Consider the following 23,580-nt stretch of genomic DNA (forward strand, 5'->3'; position numbering starts at 1 on the left):
TGCCAGGAAGAACGCTGTCCTAATCACAGTTAGTCCTCATTGTGTTGTCTTTCCGCTGTGTTAGTAGCTACGACACAATAAGGCTGTAAATAAATGCACGAAAGAAAGCGGTGTTCCTTCCTAATCTGACAGAAAGCCAACAACCTCTTGTCAGGGCTTGTGTTTCCTGTTATCTCTGTTGTTCTAGCCAGTCTGTACAGTCCTGGTTAAAGGATGACTGTTTTCCTTCTGCTCTCGTCTGTTGACTGATAGGAATGTGTGGAATGTACGTGGCTCGTTATCAGGTGAGGCATCGGTGGTGTAACTGACAGAGACGGGCTGGGTAACAGCTAACCCTGTGTTCACTATTCAGGGACGGGCTGGGTAACAGCTAACCCTGTGTTCACTATTCAGAGACAGGCTAGGTAACAGCTAACCCTGTGTTCACTCTTCAGAGACAGGCTGGGTAACAGCTAACCCTGTGTTCACTATTCAGAGACAGGCTAGGTAACAGCTAACCCTGTGTTCACTCTTCAGAGACAGGCTGGGTAACAGCTAACCCTGTGTTCACCATTCACAGAGACAGGCTAGGTAACAGCTAACCCTGTGTTCACTATTCAGAGACGGGCTAGGTAACAGCTAACCCTGTGTTCACTATTCAGAGACGGGCTAGGTAACAGCTAACCCTGTGTTCACTATTCAGAGACAGGCTAGGTAACAGCTAACCCTGTGTTCACTATTCAGGGACAGGCTAGGTAACAGCTAACCCTGTGTTCACTATTCAGAGACAGGCTAGGTAACAGCTAACCCTGTGTTCACTATTCAGGGACAGGCTAGGTAACAGCTAACCCTGTGTTCACCATTCACAGAGACAGGCTAGGTAACAGCTAACCCTGTGTTCACTATTCACAGAGACAGGCTAGGTAACAGCTAACCCTGTGTTCACTATTCAGAGACGGGCTAGGTAACAGCTAACCCTGTGTTCACCATTCACAGAGAGAGGGTTATTTGCATGGTAAATATTAGGCTTCAGCCTTAGTTTGTGTTTCACCGCTACCGGGGGACAAGTCAACAACACTAGCATAAGAAAGTTGAGACCGATGTAAGTCTGTGTGTGTGTTTTGAATCTGTGTGTAATTATACGTGCGTAGTTGTAGGAGTGAGTGGATGGAGTGAGCTCAGCCTGTATCTGACTTAGACGGTCTAGTGAGAGAGATGTGCTGGGCCTGGGTGTTTTTAAAACACTTGTCTGTGTGTCGGCCCTAAATGGGTTCATTGTGTTCGACGCCTCTGTGATGACGCAGAACTAGATGAGAGGAAAACATGTCTGGAATGTACAACACTCTACTCAACCTAGCTGGGATCGTGTCTGATAGAAACTAACGTTACCCAACCTAGCTGGGATCGTGTCTGATAGAAACTAACGTTACTCAACCTAGCTGGGATCCTGTCTGATAGAAACCAACGTTACTCAACCTAGCGTTACTCAACCTAGCTGGGATCCTGTCTGATAGAAACTAACGTTACCCAACCTAGCTGGGATCGTGTCTGATAGAAACTAACGTTACGCAACCTAGCTGGGATCGTGTCTGATAGAAACTAACCTTACTCAACCTAGCGTTACTCAACCTAGCTGGGATCGTGTCTGATAGAAACTAACGTTACCCAACCTAGCTGGGATCCTGTCTGATAGAAACTAACGTTACCCAACCTAGCTGGGTTCGTGTCTGATAGAAACTAACGTTACCCAACCTAGCTGGGATCGTGTCTGATAGAAACTAACGTTACCCAACCTAGCTGGGATCGTGTCTGATAGAAACTAACGTTACCCAACCTAGCTGGGATCGTGTCTGATAGAAACTAACGTTACCCAACCTAGCTGGGATCCTGTCTGATAGAAACTAACGTTACTCAACCTAGCTGGGATCGTGTCTGATAGAAACTAACGTTACCCAACCTAGCTGGGATCGTGTCTGATAGAAACTAACGTTACTCAACCTAGCTGGGATCCTGTCTGATAGAAACTAACCTTACCCAACCTAGCTGGGATCCTGTCTGATAGAAAATAACGTTACTCAACCTAGCTGGGATCGTGTCTGATAGAAACTAACGTTACCCAACCTAGCTGGGATCCTGTCTGATAGAAACTAACGTTACCCAACCTAGCTGGGATCGTGTCTGATAGAAACTAACGTTACTCAACCTAGCTGGGATCCTGTCTGATAGAAACTAACGTTACCCAACCTAGCTGGGATCGTGTCTGATAGAAACTAACGTTACTCAACCTAGCTGGGATCGTGTCTGATAGAAACTAACGTTACTCTACCTAGCTGGGATCCTGTCTGATAGAAAATAACGTTACCCAACCTAGCTGGGATCCTGTCTGATAGAAAATAACGTCTATATTGTATGGGTCTGTGTTTTCTTATATAAGGTGTTGTGTGAGTCACAGTCTACTACTTAGTACCCATATAGCTACCTACTTAGTACCCATATAGCTACCTACTTAGTACCCATATAGCTACCTACCCCTCTACCTACTTAGTACCCATATAGCTACCTACCCCTCTACCTACTTAGTACCCATATAGCTACCTACCCCTCTACCTACTTAGTACCCATATAGCTACCTACTTAGTACCCATATAGCTACCTACCCCTCTACCTACTTAGTACCCATATAGCTACCTACCCCTCTACCTACTTAGTACCCATATAGCTACCTACTTAGTACCCATATAGCTACCTACCCCTCTACCTACTTAGTACCCATATAGCTACCTACCCCTCTACCTACTTAGTACCCATATAGCTACCTACTTAGTACCCATATAGCTACCTACCCCTCTACCTACTTAGGACCCATATAGCTAACAACCCCTCTACCCCTCTGATTCATAAATGGAATAAGTTTGAAACCATCAAGACTCTTCCCAGAGCTGGCTGCCCAGTCAAACTGCACAATCGGGGGAGAAGGGCCTTGGTCAGGGAGGTGACCAAGAACCCGATGGTCACTCTGACAGAAGAACAACCATCTCTGCAGCAGTCCACCAATCAGGCGGACTTCATGGTAGAGTGGTCAGACGGAAACCACTCCTCAGTAAAAGGCACATGACAGCCCGCTTGGAGTTGGCCAAAAGTCACCTAAAGTAGTCTGACCATGAAAAAAACAAAATTCTGTGGTCTGATGAAACCAAAATCGAACTCTTTGGCCTTAATGCCAACCGCCACGTCTGGTGGAAACCACTCATCACCTGGCCATTACCATCCCTACGGTGAAGCATGGTGGTGGCAGCATCATGCTGGGGGGATGTTTTTTCAGACCAGTCAGGATTGAAGGAAAGATGAACAAAGCAAAGTACAGAGAGATCATTGATGAAAACCTGTTCCAGAGTGCTGAGGACCCCAGACTGGGGCGAAGGTTCACCTTCCAACAGGACAACGTCCCTAAGCACACAGCCAAGACGACGCTTCGAGACAAGTCTTTGAACGTCCTTGAGTGGCCCAGCCAGAGCTCGGACTTGAACCCGTTGTCATTATGGGGTGTTGTGTGTAGTTTTTTTGGGGAAAAACTACTTCATCCATTTTAGAATAAGCTACCTACCCTTCTACCTACGCTATCCCATCTTCATCCCTTAATAACCCCCCCCCCCCCCCCCCCCCCCAAGTGTCTAAAGCAACCATTGGAGCGGACTGGGACTGGGGCGGACTGGGACTGGGGCGGACTGGGACTGGGGCGGACTGGGACTGGAGCGGACTGGGAGGACCTTATCCTCTGACCTGATAAAGCGGCCAGCCAGCCAGTCCGCCAGCCAGTCAGTCTGCCATTCCAGTCAGTCAGTCTGCCAGTCAGTCAGCCAGCTAGCCAGTCCCAGCCAGTCAGACAGTCAGCTAGCCGGAGTGAAGACTGCAATGTTGGTAATAACTCCTCCTGTTTCTTCACGATATATTTCCGCCAGGTAGGCATTGGCTACTAATTCATGTGATTAGTTTAACATTTAATTCACCATTTCCATCACCAGAAGGTTGTTATTAGCAGCATCGCTAACGGCTACACTAAGTGTAGATGTACGCACCGCACATACCGACCGTTTCATACCAATCACTTATGCATTTTGTTCATGTCTTAATTATATTTAACTTGGGCAAATGTTCAATACAGTTATGCTAAACAAAAATATAAACACAACATGTAAAGTGTTCCATACACACGGGAAAAGATGATTTCTCTCAAGTTTTGTGCACACATTTTGTTTATATCCCTGCTAGTGAGCATTTCTTCTTTGCCAAGATAATTCATCCACCTGACAGGTGTGACATTTCAAGAAGCTGATTAAACAGCATTACACAGGTGCACTTTGTGCTTGGCACAATAAAATGTGCAGTTTTGTAACACAACACAATGCCACAGATGTCTCAAGTTTTGAGGGAGCGTGAAATTGGCCTGCTGACTGCAGGAATGTCCACTAGAGCTGTTAACAGAGAATTTAATGTTCAGTGCTCTACCATATGCCGCTTCCAATGTTATTTTAGAGAATTTGTCCAACCGGCCTCACAACTGCAGACAACGTGGAACCACGCCAGCCCAGGACCTCCACGCCAGCCCAGGACCTCCACGCCAGCCCAGGACCTCCACGCTTCTGCACCTGCGGGATGGTCTGAGACCAGCCACTGGACAGCCAATGAAACTGTCAGAAACCGTCTTGGGGAAGCTCATCAGTGTGCTCGTCGTCCTCACCAGGGTCTTGTCCTGACTGCAGTTCGGCGTCATAACCGACTTCTTCTGTATTTGCAAATGCTCACCTTCAATGGCTGGTGAAGTCTGCTTGTACAGTTGAAATCCTGGTTTCACCAGGCAGATGGCGTCGTGTGGACGAGCAGTTTGATGACGTCAACGTTGTGAACCGAGTGCCCCATGGTGACGGTGGGGTTATGGTATGGGCAGGCATAATGAACACACTTGCGTTTTATTGATGGCAATTTGAATGCCCAGAGAACTTTGACGAGATCCTAAGGCCCATTGTCGTACCATTCATCCTCTCCCATCACCTCATGTTTCAGCATGATAATGCACGGATCCATGTCGCACGGATCTGTACACAATTCCTGGAAGCTGAAAATGTCCCAGTTCTTCCATGGGCTGCATACTCACCAGACCTAGTTGGGGCGACAGGTAGCCTAGTGGTTAGAGAGTTAGGTCAGTAACTGAAAGGTTGCTGGATCGAATCCCGGAGCTATCAAGGTAAAAATCTGTCATTCTGCCCCTGAACAAAGCAGTTAACCCACCGTTCCTAGGCCGTCATTGTAAATAAGAATTTGTTCTTAATAACTGACTTGCCTTGTTAAACAGAAAAATAAAATAAAAATGTTTGGGATGCTCTAAATTGACGGGTACGACAGCGTGTTCCAGTTCCCACCAATATCCAGCAGTTTCACACAGCCATTGAAGAGGAGTGGAACAACATTCCACAGGCCACAATCACCAGCCTGATCAACTCTAATCAACAGCCGGATCAACTCTTTGAGGAGGAGAGTGGTCACACCAGATATGGTGGTCACACCAGATACTGACTAGTTTTCACATCCACTGCCTTTATTAAGGAATCTGTGACCAACAGATGTCTGTATTCCCAGTCGTGTGAAATCCATAGATTAGGGCCTAATGAACTGATTTCAATGAACTTATTTCCTTATATGAACTGTAACTCAGTAAAACCTTTGAAATTATTGCGTTTTTATATTTTTGTTCTGTATAGTTGATTCCCTACTAGGGTCAATACGTCTAGTTGATTCCCTACTAGGGTCAATACGTCTAGTTGATTCCCTACTAGGGTCAATGCGTCTAGTTGATTCCCTACTAGGGTCAATGCGTCTAGTTGATTCCCTACTAGGGTCAATGCGTCTAGTTGATTCCCCACTGGGGTCAATGCGTCTAGTTGATTCCCTACTAGGGTCAATGCGTCTAGTTGATTCCCTACTAGGGTCAATGCGTCTAGTTGATTCCCTACTAGGGTCAATGCGTCTAGTTGATTCCCTACTAGGGTCAATGCGTCTAGTTGATTCCCTACTAGGGTCAATGCGTCTAGTTGATTCCCTACTAGGGTCAATGCGTCTAGTTGATTCCCTACTAGGGTCAATGCATCTAGTCGATTCCCCACTGGGGTCAATACGTTTGGTCGATTCCCCACTGGGGTCAATACGTTTGGTCGATTCCCCACTGGGGTCAATACGTTTGGTCGATTCCCCACTGGGGTCAATACGTCTGGTCGATTCCCCACTGGGGTCAATACTTTTGGTCGATTCCCCACTGGGGTCAATACGTCTGGTCGATCCCCCACTGTGGTCTATACGTTTTTGTCGATTCCCCACTGGGGTCAATACGTTTGGTCGATTCCCCACTGGGGTCAATACGTTTGGTCGATTCCCCACTGGGGTCAATACGTTTGGTCGATTCCCCACTGGGGTCAATACGTCTGGTCGATCCCCCACTTGGGTCAATACGTTTGGTCGATCCCCCACTGGGGTCAATACGTCTGGTCGATTCCCCACTGGGGTCAATACGTCTGGTCGATTCCCCACTGGGGTCAATACGTCTGGTCGATTCCCCACTGGGGTCAATACGTCTGGTCGATTCCCCACTGGGGTCAATACGTCTGGTCGATTCCCCACTGGGGTCAATACGTCTGGTCGATTCCCCACTGGGGTCAATACGTCTGGTCGATTCCCCACTGGGGTCAATACGTCTGGTCGATTCCCCACTGGGGTCAATACGTCTGGTCGATTCCCCACTGGGGTCAATACGTCTGGTCGATTCCCCACTGGGGTCAATACGTCTGGTCGATTCCCCACTGGGGTCAATACGTCTGGTCGATTCCCCACTGGGGTCAATACGTCTGGTCGATTCCCCACTGGGGTCAATACGTCTGGTCGATTCCCCACTGGGGTCAATACGTCTGGTCGATTCCCCACTGGGGTCAATACGTCTGGTCGATTCCCCACTGAGGTCAATACGTCTGGTCGATTCCCCACTGAGGTCAATACGTCTGGTCGATTCCCCACTGAGGTCAATACGTCTGGTCGATTCCCCACTGGGGTCAATACGTCTGGTCGATTCCCCACTGGCGTCAATACGTCTGGTCGATTCCCCACTGGGGTCAATACGTCTGGTCGATTCCCCACTGGGGTCAATACGTCTGGTCGATTCCCCACTGGGGTCAATACGTCTGGTCGATTCCCCACTGGGGTCAATACGTCTGGTCGATTTCCCCCACTGGGGTCAATACGTCTGGTCGATTCCCCCACTGGGGTCTATACGTTTGGTCGATTCCCCACTGCCGTTTGATGTTCCAAACATATTGCGGAGAGATGAGGGCGAGCATAAGGAAATGAGTATTGATTAGTCATGGAAATATGTCCTTACAACATTTTTACCAGTATTTTGGCGCAGATACAGACGATTTTAACTCTACCTAGCAAAAAAAAGAATAAAATTTCAAAAAATGTTGTCCAAGTATCAATATAATATCGTCCAAAAGTAATATTGTGATTAGTAACTGTAGAGTGTTTCTCTCTACTGTCCAATGTGGACTTATTCAGCTTCATAGATAAATCATTAGTCTCAGTTGAATACGTGGTTTAATCTCTCGTCTCTGTAGACTGAACAGACGGAGCGTTTTTCTATGGCCTACAGTGTGTACATGTTATGTTCCAGATGGAGAGAGCCTGTCTGGGTTCGGAGGATGTTCTGGATGTGTTTCTATAGAAGGATGTTGTGGGATTGTCTTGGAGGAGAATGTCCTGGATGTTTCTATAGAAGGATGTTGTGGGATTGTCTTGGAGGAGAATGTTCTGGATGTTTCTATAGAAGGATGTTGTGGGATTGTCTTGGAGGAGAATGTTCTGGATGTTTCTATAGAAGGATGTTGTGGGACTGTCTTGGAGGAGGATGTTCTGGATGTTTCTATAGAAGGATGTTGTGGGACTGTCTTGGAGGAGGATGTTCTGGATGTTTCTATAGAAGGATGTTGTGGGACTGTCTTGGAGGAGGATGTTCTGGATGTTTCTATAGAAGGATGTTGTGGGACTGTCTTGGAGGAGGATGTTCTGGATGTTTCTATAGAAGGATATTGTGGGACTGTCTTGGAGGATGGTGGGTGGATGTGAAATGAAGCTCACATTTATTTAAATCTGTTTTAAGCAGCTGTGACTCATTTTGTTTTAGACATCAACAGTGCTGCTTTCAAAGAGAATCACTCACTCACTCAAAAAATACTCCTTCTTGATTGTCTCGCTGTCCCAGATTCTGTGGTGCCCACTTGCTACGGACTAAAGACAGGGTTCTGGTTGGGCTCATCTCCTGACTGTTCCCTGTTTAACTGTGTTATGCTCTAAGGTGTTGAGTCTCCCCTGCCCTGTGGTAGGACTAGAAGACTGTGTTGGTCTGGGTAGCCTGTCTAATGTGCTGAACCGTGTGTGTCCAGGGTTCCGTTTGCTGGTAATAGCCGGCTTTTGGTTGGTAAAAAAAAAAAGAAGCCGATTTTTAAAATAAACTCTGTGCCAATTGTCTAATTTGCTTTTGATCCTGTTCATTGATGGAAATACGTTTGACAGGTCATGCTTAACGGGTCAATAGGTCAATCTGCCTCGTTTGAGCGGAAAATCTGTCTGACAGGGCGAGAACTACTGCTGCTGTCCTCAAACCGTTTGTTCGTTGCTGCTGGAGTGCACTTTCATAAGCCCAGTCATTGCACAGCATTTTCTACATGCAATCGTGTGTTAACTGTTTTTATCACCATTTTAAAGCGGTACTATTTTTATATCTCAACCGGTAATTGAAGCGCGCTTCCCATTCGCCGTTCAAGCAAACGGTGTAGGAAGTCTTCAGCGCGTCGTCGCACACGTTACAAAGAGCTGGAGGTGGTGTGTGTTCACAATGAGGTGGTGTGTGTTCACAATGAGGTGGTGTGTGTTCACAATGAGGTGGTGTGTGTTCACAATGAGGTGGTGTGTGTTCACAATGAGGTGGTGTGTGTTCACAATGAGGTGGTGTGTGTTCACAATGAGGTGGTGTGTGTTCACAATGAGGTGGTGTGTGTGTTCACAATGAGGTGGTGTGTGTGTTCACAATGAGGTGGTGTGTGTGTTCACAATGAGGTGGTGTGTGTGTTCACAATGAGGTGGTGTGTGTGTTCACAATGAGGTGGTGTGTGTGTTCACAATGAGGTGGTGTGTGTGTTCACAATGAGGTGGTGTGTGTGTTCACAATGAGGTGGTGTGTGTTCACAATGAGGTGGTGTGTGTTCACAATGAGGTGGGGTGTGTTCACAATGAGGTGGGGTGTGTTCACAATGAGGTGGGGTGTGTTCACAATGAGGTGGGGTGTGTTCACAATGAGGTGGGGTGTGTTCACAATGAGGTGGGGTGTGTTCACAATGAGGTGGGGTGTGTTTACAATGAGGTGGGGTGTGAAATCTCTTTTTCACACCCCACCTCATTGTAAACACACCCCACCTCATTGGGAGTGAAAAAGAGGGGAGGGAGGAGTGAGTGAAAAAGAGAGGGGAGAGAGGTAGAGAGGGGAGGGAGGAGGGAGGCAGAGATGGAGAGAGCTGGGATAAGATAATGAATTGTACAGATTCTCTTGCATACCGTGATATATTTTGTTAATGTTTTAGCCCTTTTGGTCTTTGCAAGTTCCATGTCCCAGCCCTTTGTGTGGGGTTACATTAGACCCTCTATATCAAGAAGGACAATACTGCCAAACTATTCTGGACATCCCCAGAGCTTGAATATGTCTGACGTTGGCCTGGCGATCTCCCACCGTCTGCTTGGAACATCAACATGAATCACTACTCGAGGCAGAGGGCATTCCTCTAGAATGCATTCTGCCTTCTGTTTCCCCCGGCGGTCTGTTTCCCCCCGGCGGTCTGTTTCCCCCCGGCGGTCTGTTTCCCCCCGGCGGTCTGTTTCCCCCCGGCGGTCTGTTTCCCCCCGGCGGTCTGTTTCCCCCCGGCGGTCTGTTTCCCCCCGGCGGTCTGTTTCCCCCCGGCGGTCTGTTTCCCCCCGGCGGTCTGTTTTCCCCCGGCGGTCTGTTTTCCCCCGGCGGTCTGTTTCCCCCGGCAGTCTGTTTCCCCCCGGCGGTCTGTTTCCCCCCCGCCCGCAGTTTGTTCAGCTTCTTATGGAAAAGAGAATTTCTCCCAAGACGAACAATTACGTAATCTAGAATGTGAACAATATTATCTCGGACACAGAAATATATCCAAGTTAATGCAGGTGTATTGACATACGAATGATGATGCTGATGAAACCGTTTGTCTGCCGTTTCCCTCTCTAGGCCTAGATAGACTTCCTGCAAGGCCAGAGGAAAGCTCATCATGTGTAGTTGATACTGTCTGGTAATGGCATGCGATATGTTTCCTCCAGGCTCAGACAGCGTTCCTCCAGGGAGAGAGGAAAGGACATGACTGATATTGTTTCTCCTCCAGGGAGAGAGGAAAGGACAGGAGAATAAATTGGTGATGACTGATATTGTTTCTCCTCCAGGGAGAGAGGAAAGGACATGACTGATATTGTTTCTCCTCCAGGGAGAGAGGAAAGGACAGGAGAATGTATTGGTGATGACTGATATTGTGTTTCTCCTCCAGGCTCAGACGGCCTTCCTCCAGGGAGAGAGGAAAGGACAGGAGAACCTGAAGAAGGACCTGGTTAGGAGGATCAAGATGCTGGAATACGTTCTCAAACAGGAGAGGTAAGTTACAGAACCCGATGACCATCTGTGGGTCTCTTGCGGTGTTGATATTCAAACTGTAATCAAGTGGCAAACTCCGGTGGCATGTGAGACAATTTCGATGCTAGCTAATAAACATACATATAGATGACGTTGATTTTTAGCGGTGGCAAATGAGAATATGACATTAAAAGTGGCTCTGACTCATAGTGCGGAGCCTATAAAACGTAGCTAGCTAGCTTCATGAACTTATTTTGGGGAATTATGTCAATCTAAAGGAATAAATGGCCGAGCTATAAAACCACCTTGCCAGATATGGGTAACTGTCAGGGATATGGGACGGCAGGGTAGCCTAGTGGTTAGAGTGTAGAGGCGGCAGGGTAGCCTAGTGGTTAGAGCGTTGGACTAGTAACCGGAAGGTTGCAAGTTCAAATCCCCGAGCTGACAAAGTACAAATCTGTCGTTCTGCCCCTCAATGACCCCCTTTCACATGAATGCACCACACTGATAAAGACAGAGGTTAGCCCAGTGTTCCTAGGCCAGTTAACCCACCGTTCCTAGACCTGTTAACCCACTGTTCCTAGACCTGTTAACCCACTGTTCCTAGGCCAGTTAACCCACTGTTCCTAGGCCAGTTAACCCACCGTTCCTAGGCCAGTTAACCCACCGTTCCTAGGCCAGTTAACCCACTGTTCCTAGACCTGTTAACCCACTGTTCCTAGACCTGTTAACCCACTGTTCCTAGGCCTGTTAACCCACTGTTCCTAGGCCAGTTAACCCACTGTTCCTAGACCAGTTAACCCACTGTTCCTAGGCCAGTTAACCCACCGTTCCTAGGCCGTCATTGAAAATAAGAAATGTGTTCTTAACTGAATTGCCTAGTTAAATTAAGGTCAAATAAACATGGCGGTGAAACTTACACAGCAGAAAATCCGAGGGTCTACAATGACAGATGACCCTGGAAGGAAAAAGACAGTCCCCCGGTGTTGTGACGTCTGTACAGAGGACAGATTGGTGTCTGGTTACTGATGACACTGCCCTGGAACGGTTTCTGTCTGCCTTACCCTCGGGGAAACCCAATCAAGACAAGGTCACAGCTCTACTGCTCTCTGAGTGTTTCTGTCCTCCTGTCCTTTCCTAGAGCGGTTTCTGTCTGCCTTACCCTGGGGGAAACCCAATCAAGACAAGGTCACAGCTCTACTGCTCTCTGAGTGTTTCTGTCCTCCTGTCCTTTCCCTGGGGGATCGTTCATCCCCTTGTGTTCCAGGAAAAGCAGCAGCAGGATAATTTTCGACTCCTCTTTCTGAGTCTGTTCACCGACACTATGGTGTCGGCTCTGTGCCTGCAACAGCAGGTTGCCGTGGTAACAACAATGATGCTCTCCCTCCCCATGGTCGCTCTCCCTCTGGAACAGGATGTAGAGATGTCATTTCTATCTCCCCTCTTTTTTCTCTCTTTTTTGTTTTATCTCTCTCTCGCTCTCCTCCTCTTTCTCCTCTTCGCTCTCTCTCCTGCCCCCTCCCCTTTCTTCCTGGGCCAATCAGATGTGCCTAGACCTACTGTTAAGTTAGCAGGTTGTTCGCTATCTAGGTAACGTGAGTGAACGTTGTTTGTTGTCAAACCAATAATTAGCCACCCGGGATTAGTTTAAAACAGCCTGTGACATGGTTTGGGAAAGTATGGTGACATATGGGTCCTGTTTTTTTACCTCTGGCCACATATGGGTCCTGTTTTTTTACCTCTGGCCACATATGGGTCCTGTTTTTTTTTTTTTTACCTCTGGCCACATATGGGTCCTGTTTTTTTTACCTCTGGCCACATATGGGTCCTGTTTTTTTTACCTCTGGCCACATATGGGTCCTGTTTTTTACCTCTGGCCACATATGGGTCCTGTTTTTTTTACCTCTGGCCACATATGGGTCCTGTTTTTTACCTCTGGCCACATATGGGTCCTGTTTTTTTTTTAACCTCTGGCCACATATGGGTCCTGTTTTTTTTTTAACCTCTGGCCACATATGGGTCCTGTTTTTTACCTCTGGCCACATATGGGTCTTGTTTTTTACCTCTGGCCACATATGGGTCCTGTTTTTTACCTCTGGCCACATATGGGTCTTGTTTTTTACCTCTGGCCACATATGGGTCTTGTTTTTTACCTCTGGCCACATACAGTGGGGCAAAAAAGTATTTAGTCAGCCACCAATTGTGCAAGTTCTCCCACTTAAAAAGATGAGGCCTGTAATTTTCATCATAGGTACACTTCAACTATGACAGACAAAATGAGAAAGAAAATCCAGAAAATCGCATTTGTAGGATTTTTAATGAATGAATTTGCAAATTAAGACTCATCAGGGTCTGCCCCCCCCCCCCACTCTCCATCACTGCTAAAAGACACATCAGGGTGAAGAGTAGACAGAGAAGCAGGCGAGTGAGGGGCTGGTAGAGGATGTGGGTGAAGAGCGGACAGAGAAGCAGGCGAGTGAGGGGCTGGTAGAGGATGTGGATGAAGAGCGGACACAGAAGCAGGCGAGTGAAGGGCTGGTAAGGGATGTGGGTGGCTGAATTACAGCAGACACTTGACATGCTCATGAAAGTAAAGTGGATACTATTGGACCAGCTCATACAAGAGACTAGTGACTTAAATTCAACTGAATTTATGAACAAAACTGACTTTATTAAAAGGTTATAACAGGCGCCAGCTGGTGCTTTAGATCGATAGGGATGACTAAGTCAGTAGTATCATGGCACTGTGGTATTCTGAAATGTTGGTATCATGGTGCTTTAGATCGGTAGGGATGACAGTCAGTAGTATCATATGAAACAGCACTGTGGTATTCTGACATGTTGGTATCATGGTGCTTTAGATCGGTAGGGATGACTAAGTCAGTAGTATCATATGAAACAGCACTGTGGTATTCTGACATGTTGGTATCGTGATGTTCTGGTAGTTTACCGGGCAACACTTCTCTCTGGTCAATGTGACCAATTTAAAAAGGGATGTGACACCGTTCTTCCACCAGAAATTCCATCATTTGGTGTTGTGTTGATGGTGGTTGGAAAACGCTTGTCTCAGGCACCGATCCACAATCTCTCGTAAGTGTTCAGTTGGGTTGAGATCTGGTGACTGAGACGGCATTTGCATTACGGTTCACCATCGTTTTCATCGAGCCATTCGGCGACGACTCGTTCCCTGGGGGTGAGGGAGCGTTATCTTTTTTGGGGGGGGAGGGGCATAGCCACTGTAGCAGGAACATTGGCCTGCCCTGCATTTATATATGATGAGAGCCCGACCGTTATGGGTAAGTGTTGTCCCCCAAAATAGCCTGCTAATATACTGCCTATACAATTAATTGTCATCAAGAACCATCCAAAACAGCAATTGTCCTAGATGCTTCAAATGTAGATTTTCTTACATTGTGACGTAAAATGACATAAAATGGCCGCTAGTGTCCAGTATAGAGATTCCTTTTCTCCAGCCTATTTATTGATTATTTGATATCGGTGGAATTATCGGGCAATACCAGTATAGCGATTTAAAAGGCTAATATCAGCAGATTATATCGGGTGTTCTCTAAGCATGATGGGATGTTAATTGCTTAATTACCTCAGGTACCACACCTGTGTGGAAGCACCTGCTTTCAAAGACACGTTGTTACTCTCATTTACTCAAGTGTTTCCATTATTGTGTCAGTTACCTTCTACATCCACCCCGTGGCAATAGAACCGTTTCCAGGATTTGTTCTGAGATGATGCCGGGGCACTTCCTGTCTAGTTGAGACTGTAGAACACAATGCGGGATGCTTGTTACGTTCAACCCCAGAACCTGGCATCTAGTCTAATGAACAATATGCTTTTGAACAGCAGGGGTTTCCTTCATCTTTCAACCGGCGTCTGTGTGCATCAGTCTTCTGTTATGTTGTGTCTGCTCTCAAAAGGAGACACATCAGATTCCTTCCTCTTCCTGCTGTTCCTGTCCGAAGCATCATCATCATCATCATCATCATCATTAACAGAGGACATGTATTTCTCTGTTAATTTCAGTAACGCTATCATCTCAGCCTCTCTCGGAGAGAGTTAGCAGCGACGTCATGTGCTTCAGAATCAGGTTACTCGTCTTGTGGGTTTCCCTGGTTGCTTGGCAACGGGTCATTCCTATCAGGAAGAGCCCTCGGGGAAACAGGATGTTACCAATTTTAACAGGAACACCTTGGTCCCAACCTAACTAGGTTTCCCATCCGATTGGATAAAGATTTACATTAGAATATTCTAAAATCCGTCATTAAGGTAATGGTTTCCCAGCAGAGATATATAGGTTTCCATCAATTGACTTGTTGAAGATAAGTCTGATTAATAATGACATAGTGCACATAAAAAAAAACATTTTTCGGGTTAAATTCCCATGTAATAAAAAATACACTTAAAAAACAAAACATTTTTGAAGGGTATCCATCACATTTGAATCTGATGGGTTTTGTCCCCACTCTGATGGCCCGTGCCCTCTAGCCAACAGCGCTGATACAGTGTGGTCAGGCTAGTCCACATGATGACATTATTATGGACAAAAGAGAGAACATTTGTATTTGTCCAACAGCAGTCGAGCATCGATCATCATGTCACCTGAATAAGACCCCAGATATTTATTATAAAGGAGCATCAGGATCATCATGTCACCTGAATAAGACCCCAGATATTTATTATAAAGGAGCATCAGGATCATCATGTCACCTGAATAAGACCCCAGATATTTATTATAAAGGAGCATCTAGATCATCATGTCCCCAGAATAAGACCCCAGATATTTATTATAAAGGAGCATCTAGATCATCATGTCCCCAGAATAAGACCCCAGATATTTATTATAAAGGAGCATCTAGATCATCATGTCACCTGAATAAGACCCCAGATATTTATTATAAAGGAGCATCAGGATCATCATGTCACCTGAATAAGACCCCAGATATTTATTATAAAGGAGCATCAGGATCATCATGTCACCTGAATAAGACCCCAGATATTTATTATAAAGGAGCATCTAGATCATCATGTCACCTGAATAAGACCCCAGATATTTATTATAAAGGAGCATCAGGATCATCATGTCACCTGAATAAGACCCCAGATATTTATTATAAAGGAGCATCTAGATCATCATGTCCCCAGAATAAGACCCCAGATATTTATTATAAAGGAGCATCTAGATCATCATGTCCCCAGAATAAGACCCCAGATATTTATTATAAAGGAGCATCTAGATCATCATGTCACCTGAATAAGACCCCAGATATTTATTATAAAGGAGCATCAGGATCATCATGTCACCTGAATAAGACCCCAGATATTTATTATAAAGGAGCATCAGGATCATCATGTCACCTGAATAAGACCCCAGATATTTATTATAAAGGAGCATCTAGATCATCATGTCCCCAGAATAAGACCCCAGATATTTATTATAAAGGAGCATCTAGATCATCATGTCACCTGAATAAGACCCCAGATATTTATTATAAAGGAGCATCTAGATCATCATGTCACCTGAATAAGACCCCAGATATTTATTATAAAGGAGCATCTAGATCATCATGTCACCTGAATAAGACCCCAGATATTTATTATAAAGGAGCATCTAGATCATCATGTCACCTGAATAAGACCCCAGATATTTATTATAAAGGAGCATCTAGATCATCATGTCACCTGAATAAGACCCCAGATATTTATTATAAAGGAGCATCTAGATCATCATGTCACCTGAATAAGACCCCAGATACAGTGCATTGCGAAAGTATTTGGCCCCCTTGAACTTTGCGACCTTTTGCCACATTTCAGGCTTCAAACATAAAGATATAAAACTGTATTTTTTTGTGAAGAATCAACAACAAGTGGGACACAATCATGAAGTGGAACGACATTTATTGGATATTTCAAAAATGGTTTCCATCAGGCCTGTCGTGACCTAATATCTGACATTATTCACGTTAAAAGGTTGGATGAACACCTGGTTATTGATTTGAGACGGTGGATTTTTCTCAGTAATGGATCATAGTTCGTTGTCTTTTTAACCCTGTTGTCTCTGCTTTCTCTTCCAGGGCCAAGTACCACAAGTTAAAATATGGAACAGAGTTGAACCAAGGAGACATGAAACCTCCCAGCTATGACTCTGGTAAGACTGGCACGCACACACACGCACGCGCACGCGCACGCACGCACACACACACACACACACACACACACACACACACACACACACACACACACACACACACACACACACACACACACACACACACACACACACACACACACACACCACAAATTGACTGACTGACAGTCCAATTTTATTTACAGACAAAATACCTTTTCTCCCCAGATGAGGTGAATGAGAATGAGGCCCCTGGCTCTCTGAACAACCAGCTGTCCTGGAAACAAGGTCGTCAGCTCCTCAGACAGTGAGTTACTATACCCTACCACTAACCCTGGAAACAAGGTCATCAGCTCCTCAGACAGTGAGTTACTATACTATACCACTAACCCTGGAAACAAGGTCATCAGCTCCTCAGACAGTGAGTTACTATACCATACCACTAACCCTGGAAACAAGGCCGTCAGCTCCTCAGACAGTGAGTTACTATACCATACCACTACCACTAACCCTGGAAACAAGGTCATCAGCTCCTCAGACAGTGAGTTACTATACTATACCACTAACCCTGGAAACAAGGTCATCAGCTCCTCAGACAGTGAGTTACTATACCATACCACTAACCCTGGAAACAAGGCCGTCAGCTCCTCAGACAGTGAGTTACTATACCATACCACTACCACTAACCCTGGAAACAAGGTCATCAGCTCCTCAGACAGTGAGTTACTATACTATACCACTACCACTAACCCTGGAAACAAGGTCATCAGCTCCTCAGACAGTGAGTTACTATACTATACCACTAACCCTGGAAACAAGGTCATCAGCTCCTCAGACAGTGAGTTACTATACCATACCACTACCACTAACCCTGGAAACAAGGTCATCAGCTCCTCAGACAGTGAGTTACTATACCATACCACTACCACTAACCCTGGAAACAAGGTCATCAGCTCCTCAGACAGTGAGTTACTATACCATACCACTACCACTAACCCTGGAAACAAGGTCATCAGCTCCTCAGACAGTGAGTTACTATACCATACCACTAACCCTGGAAACAAGGTCATCAGCTCCTCAGACAGTGAGTTACTATACCATACCACTACCACTAACCCTGGAAACAAGGTCATCAGCTCCTCAGACAGTGAGTTACTATACCATACCACTACCACTAACCCTGGAAACAAGGTCATCAGCTCCTCAGACAGTGAGTTACTATACCATACCACTAACCCTGGAAACAAGGTCATCAGCTCCTCAGACAGTGAGTTACTATACCACTACCACTAACCCTGGAAACAAGGTCATCAGCTCCTCAGACAGTGAGTTACTATACCATACCACTACCACTAACCCTGGAAACAAGGTCATCAGCTCCTCAGACAGTGAGTTACTATACCATACCACTACCACTAACCCTGGAAACAAGGTCGTCAGCTCCTCAGACAGGCTGGACTTGCTCTTCCAAACTGCTCTGTGAACAGTGACAACATGGGCAACAGCTCCCTCTCCTGGAGAGTACTGGTCATTACTGCTACTACCCATACACCACCACCAGCAACATACCACCCTGCATCCCACTGCGGGTTTTCCTCTAACCTAAGCAGGGTCTGTCCTGGTTGGTCCCTGGATGGGAGATCGGATGCTGCTGGAAGTGGTGTTGGAGGGCCAGTAGGATTCACTCTTTCCTCTGGTCTAAAGAATATCCCAATGCCCCAGGGCATTGATTGGGGACACTGCCCTGTGTAGGGTGCTGTCTTTCGGATGGGACGTTAAACAGGTGTCCTGATTCTCTGTGGTCACTAAAGATCCCATGGCACTTATCGTAAGAGTAGGGGTGTTAACCCCGGTGTCCTGGCTAAATTCCCAATCTGTCCCTCAAACCATCACAGTCACCTAATAATCCCCAGTTTACAATTGGCTCATTCATCCCCCTCTTCTCCCCTGTAACTATTCCCCAGGTCGTTGCTGTAAATTAAAACGTGTTCTCAGTCAACTTACCTGGTAAAATAAAATAAAAATTTAAAACACCATTATGACGAGGATCCCTTTGACAGTACTGATCGTTATTACTACCCATACTGCACCATGACAGACCGTAGGTCGTATCTGAGCTCCTCCCTTTTTGATCAGTTTACATATTGCCCTGATGTAACATCACTCCTGTGATTTTTTTATTTATTTTTTAAATGGTAGACTCAGCAATTTGTTGTGCGAAGCGATAGGCTTGTCTTGTCGTTGATTTGTTCCGCAGCAATTCTCCTGACAGCCCCCCCCCCCCCTGTGTCCAGGTATCTTCAGGAGGTGGGTTACACCGACACCATCCTGGATGTGAAGGCTCAGAGGGTGCAAACCCTGCTGGCCATGGCTGGAGCCGGTGGGGGTCGACCCGGGGAGAGGACCGGGCCAGAGAGCCCTCTGGTCAACGGGACAGACACCGTACCTAAAGGCACCGACATTGGAGGAAGGTGGGTATACAGCCCTCCACACTGTGATATAAACACCTCAGAACATTAATGTGAATGTCCTTTCTAGTAATTCTATTTCTATGACCTAGTGAAACCGATCAGGATGGTGGATCAGGCTAGCTCCGGCAAAGCGGTTATCAGGCTAGCTCCGGCCTGCTCGCGGTTAGCAGGCTAGCTCGGGCCTGCTCGCGGTTAGCAGGCTAGCTCAGGCAAAGCGGTTATCAGGCTAGCTCCGGCCTGCTCGCGGTTAGCAGGCTAGCTCGGGCCTGCTCGCGGTTAGCAGGCTAGCTCCGGCCTTCTCGCGTTTAGCAGGCTAGCTCCGGCCTGCTCTCCGTTATCAGGCTAGCTCTGGCCTGCTCGCGGTTATCAGGCTAGCTCCGGCCTGCTCGCGGTTATCAGGCTAGCTCCGGCCTGCTCGCGGTTAGCAGGCTAGCTCCGGCCTGCTCGCGGTTATCAGGCTAGCTCCGGCCTGCTCGCGGTTATCAGGCTAGCTCCGGCCTGTTGACATTCAGAACACAGGAAATAGATGTAAATGTTTCTCCTGAGTCCGTTAACAAATGGCCTGAACAGACTCTTCCATAATGCTGCTAATATTGTCCCACATATGCTACTGCAGTGTAGTGGAACAGGCATGATGTCCAATCCCTCTGTGTGTGTGTGTGTGTGTGTGTGTGTAGGAAGACTGAGGTGTCTGAGTCCAGTGTTGTGCCGGACACCTTCAGGTTCTACTGTGATGAAGACGATGATGAAGATGGTGCAGGGTTGGATCGGACTGTCATGGAACAGACAGGACCTACGGGGACCGTAAGGCTCACGCGCTATACACACACACACACGCTATACACACACACACGCTATACACACACGCTATACACACACACACACACGCTATACACACACACACGCTATACACACACACACACACACACGCTATACATATTTAGCTAAAGCCTTTTCCTTCTGAAGTTGATGATACCAGATCAGTCAATTAAAATAACTGTCCCCTAGATGGTGAGGAAGAAGCCACCATCGTCATCATCACCGGCCCTCAACATGGACACTAGTGAGGACCCGGACGCAGAGGACGCACTGAAAGGCTTCGACTTCCTGTCCAGCCCTGACAACATGGACACATCGCCTGAGTCCCGCAGCGCTGCGGACGGGACGGACTGGGGTGAGAGGGGGGGGGGGGGCGGACGGACTGGGGGGGGGGACGGACGGACTGGGATATATATATATATATAGTCCGATCCTGAACAGGTCTGGTTTTGTCCCTCTGTAGAGAAGGAGGAGCAGTCTGCCATGTCAGAGGCCTGGGACGTGGACCAGGGTTTGATAACCAAACTCAAGGAGGAGTACAGGAAGGAGCGCAAGGGGAAGAAGGGGGGAAAGAGTAAGTTATCTATCCTCTTCCCTGAATTTCTCCTCTCTGTCCTCCTCATCTCCTCCTCGTCTCTTCCCTGTCCTCATCTCCTCCTCGTCTCTTCCCTGTCCTCATCTCCTCTCCTCCTCGTCTCCTCCCTGTCCTCATCTCGTCTTCTCCTCGTCTCCGTGTCCTCCTCTCCTCGTCTCCTCCCTGTCCTCATCTCCTCTCCTCCTCGTCTCCTCCCTGTCCTCTCCTCCCTGTCTCCTCCCTGTCCTCTCCTCCTCGTCTCCTCCCTGTCCTCATCTCCTCTCCTCCTCGTCTCCTCCCTGTCCTCATCTCCTCTCCTCCTCGTCTCCTCCCTGTCCTCATCTCCTCTCCTCCTCGTCTCCTCCTTGTCCTCATCTCCTCTCCTCCTCGTCTCCTCCCTGTCCTCATCTCCTCTCCTCCTCGTCTCCTCCTTGTCCTCATCTCCTCTCCTCCTCGTCTCCTCCCTGTCCTCATCTCCTCTCCTCCTCGTCTCCTCCCTGTCCTCATCTCCTCTCCTCCTCGTCTCCTCTCTTCCTTGTCTCATCCTACCTGTCATCTCTTCCCTGAACCTCTCCTCCTCTCCTCTCCTCCTTGTCCTCCTTTTCCTTCTTGTCCTCCTCTCCTCCTCGTCTCCTCCCTGTCCTCATCTCCTCCCTGTCCTCATCTCATCTCCCTCTCCTCCTTGTCTCCTCCTCCCTGTCCTCATCTCATCTCCCTCTCCTCCTTGTCTCCTCCTCCTCCCTGTCCTCCTCTCCCTCTCCTCCTTGTCTCCTCCTCCCTGTCCTCCTCTCCCTCTCCTCCTTGTCTCCTCCTCCCTGTCCTCCTCATCTCCCTCTCCTCCTTGTCTCCTCCTCCCTGTCCTCCTCATCTCCCTCTCCTCCTTGTCTCCTCCTCCCTGTCCTCCTCAAAGATTCAAATAAAGAATAAACTTCATCTTTCTCCTCACTTATTTTAGCTTGTCTGTTATTATTCATCCTACCCGCCATCTTCAACTCTTGTCTGTCTGTCTCTGAATGTGTTTTAGTCCAACCCCTGAATGTGTTTTAGTCCAACCCCTGAATGTGTTTTAGTCCAACCCCTGAATGTGTTTTAGTCCAACCCCTGAATGTGTTTTAGTCCAACCCCTGAATGTGTTTTAGTCCAACCCCTGAATGTGTTTTAGTCCAACCCCTGAATGTGTTTTAGTCCAACCCCTGAATGTGTTTTAGTCGTTCCTTTATTTCCTTGTCCTTGTTTGTTTCGTTGTTAACCCAATATAGATAATGATTTGTGTTAAAGTAATGTGTATCTTACATAACCTCTACATGACCTAGTCTGCCAGGGATCAAAAACTAACTCAATCATATTGACTCAGCATCATCTTGAAGTAGTGTCCGATACAGCACATGGAATCCACTCAACCTTCATGGTAACATTAGATGCTGACATTCTGAGTCCTTAGCGACAGGCTGTACATTCTGAGTCCTTAGCGACAGGCTGTACATTCTGAGTCCTTAGCGACAGGCTGTACATTCTGAGTCCTTAGCGACAGGCTGTACATTCTGAGTCCTAAGCGACAGGCTCCTCCTGCTGTCGTGGCCTCCTCCTCCTGCGGTTGCGGCCTGCTCCTTCCTGCTGTCGCGGCCTGCTCCTTCCTGCTGTCTGTCCTCTCATTGTTGTATTTTTGTTGTCTTCATCCTTGTGGGGGTGTTTGTCAGGATGCCCCCCAACAACCCCTCGACATCATGGACATCTTTTCCTCCCCTTTCAGTTTGAACAAATATAGACACTCAACTGCTGTCAGGCTCTGTTTTCCTCTATACTGTAGTAATGTCCTCTGCTCTCTCTTCTCCCTATCAGTATACACTACTGGTCTCTCTCTGTTAAAACATTTTCCTCCTACCTGTTTTCTCTCCCAAGGACCTAACCGGTCTAAGCTCCAGGACATGCTGGCCAACCTGAGGGACCAAGAGGACATGAGTCCCAGAGAACCCTCCTCTTCCCCCCAGGCCCGCTCCATCGCACCCAGGCTCAACGAGCAGCACCAGGACAACCGTTCGGACGAAGGTACAGACCTGTTTGTCTCTCTGTCCCCGGTGTCTCTCTCTCTGTCCCCGGTGTCTCTCTCTCTGTGTCCGGTGTCTCTCTCTCTGTGTCCGGTGTCTCTCTCTCTGTGTCCGGTGTCTCTCTCTCTGTGTCCGGTGTCTCTCTCTCTGTGTCCGGTCTAATCACTCGGGTTTCAAAATTAAGAAAAGGTTCCTAAAGTTTGCTGTTTTTCCAGTTTCTTCTCAGTTGAAGGATTTCCTTCCTGCTTATTCCTCTCTGATTCAGGGAATTCTCTAGCTGGGATTTCTGAGAGAAAAAACCCCCCAGGAAACAGTTTTTGGGATTGTTTTCAGAAGTTGGCATTTGCCCTGTGTTATGTCCGTAATATTGTCAGTGTGTCATGGCTTCCTTCCAGGTAGTAACTGTGTTTTTCTCTTCCAGTGGAGGTGCTGACCTTCCCTCCTTCCTCAGGAAAGTCCTTCATAATGGGTCCTGATGAGAACATGGAGGCTGAACTGCGACTTGGGGAGCTGGCTGGTCTTACCATCGCCAACGAGGCTGATAGCTTGGCGTACGACGTGAGTAAACACCTCTTGAGTAGCCCTTTGTACTAAAATACAATCGCAACTTTCATTCCTGTTCCCAAGAACTCTTAAGGCTAACCGCCACAACGGCTACCGTCCTGTGGCACTCACATCTGAAGGTACATGGTTACTATGGCGGGAGATCATAGTATGGTTTTTAAAGTGCTTCAATGGACCGTGAAGGACATCACATTACACACTATCCCCCTCATGCACTTACAGACGTGATGAATTTTAGTCATATATTGGAACTAGTGGATTGT

General features: G+C 47.2%; 1 protein-coding gene across 2 annotated transcripts in view; it reads left to right on the plus strand.

Annotated features, from left to right (window-relative positions):
- The window catches only part of LOC139367867 (striatin-like), a 44,770-nt gene that overhangs the window by 13,213 nt on the left and 7,977 nt on the right, over positions 1 to 23,580 (plus strand). Inside the window, exons 1-10 of one of the 2 annotated variants that reach the window (XM_071106211.1) lie at positions 192 to 284; positions 10,623 to 10,726; positions 16,792 to 16,865; positions 17,073 to 17,151; positions 19,139 to 19,315; positions 19,993 to 20,119; positions 20,324 to 20,489; positions 20,598 to 20,708; positions 22,608 to 22,754; positions 23,175 to 23,311. In XM_071106211.1, the coding sequence (XP_070962312.1) occupies positions 255 to 284; positions 10,623 to 10,726; positions 16,792 to 16,865; positions 17,073 to 17,151; positions 19,139 to 19,315; positions 19,993 to 20,119; positions 20,324 to 20,489; positions 20,598 to 20,708; positions 22,608 to 22,754; positions 23,175 to 23,311 (1,152 nt within the window). In that variant the 5' untranslated portion in view covers positions 192 to 254. Of the gene's footprint in view, positions 1 to 191; positions 285 to 10,622; positions 10,727 to 16,791; positions 16,866 to 17,072; positions 17,152 to 19,138; positions 19,316 to 19,992; positions 20,120 to 20,323; positions 20,490 to 20,597; positions 20,709 to 22,607; positions 22,755 to 23,174; positions 23,312 to 23,580 lie in introns of those variants that run through there. The other variant, XM_071106210.1, reaches the window with a different exon arrangement.

This window comes from Oncorhynchus clarkii, chromosome 16 (assembly GCF_045791955.1).
Source record: "Oncorhynchus clarkii lewisi isolate Uvic-CL-2024 chromosome 16, UVic_Ocla_1.0, whole genome shotgun sequence".
NCBI classification, from domain to species: Eukaryota; Metazoa; Chordata; class Actinopteri; order Salmoniformes; family Salmonidae; genus Oncorhynchus; species Oncorhynchus clarkii.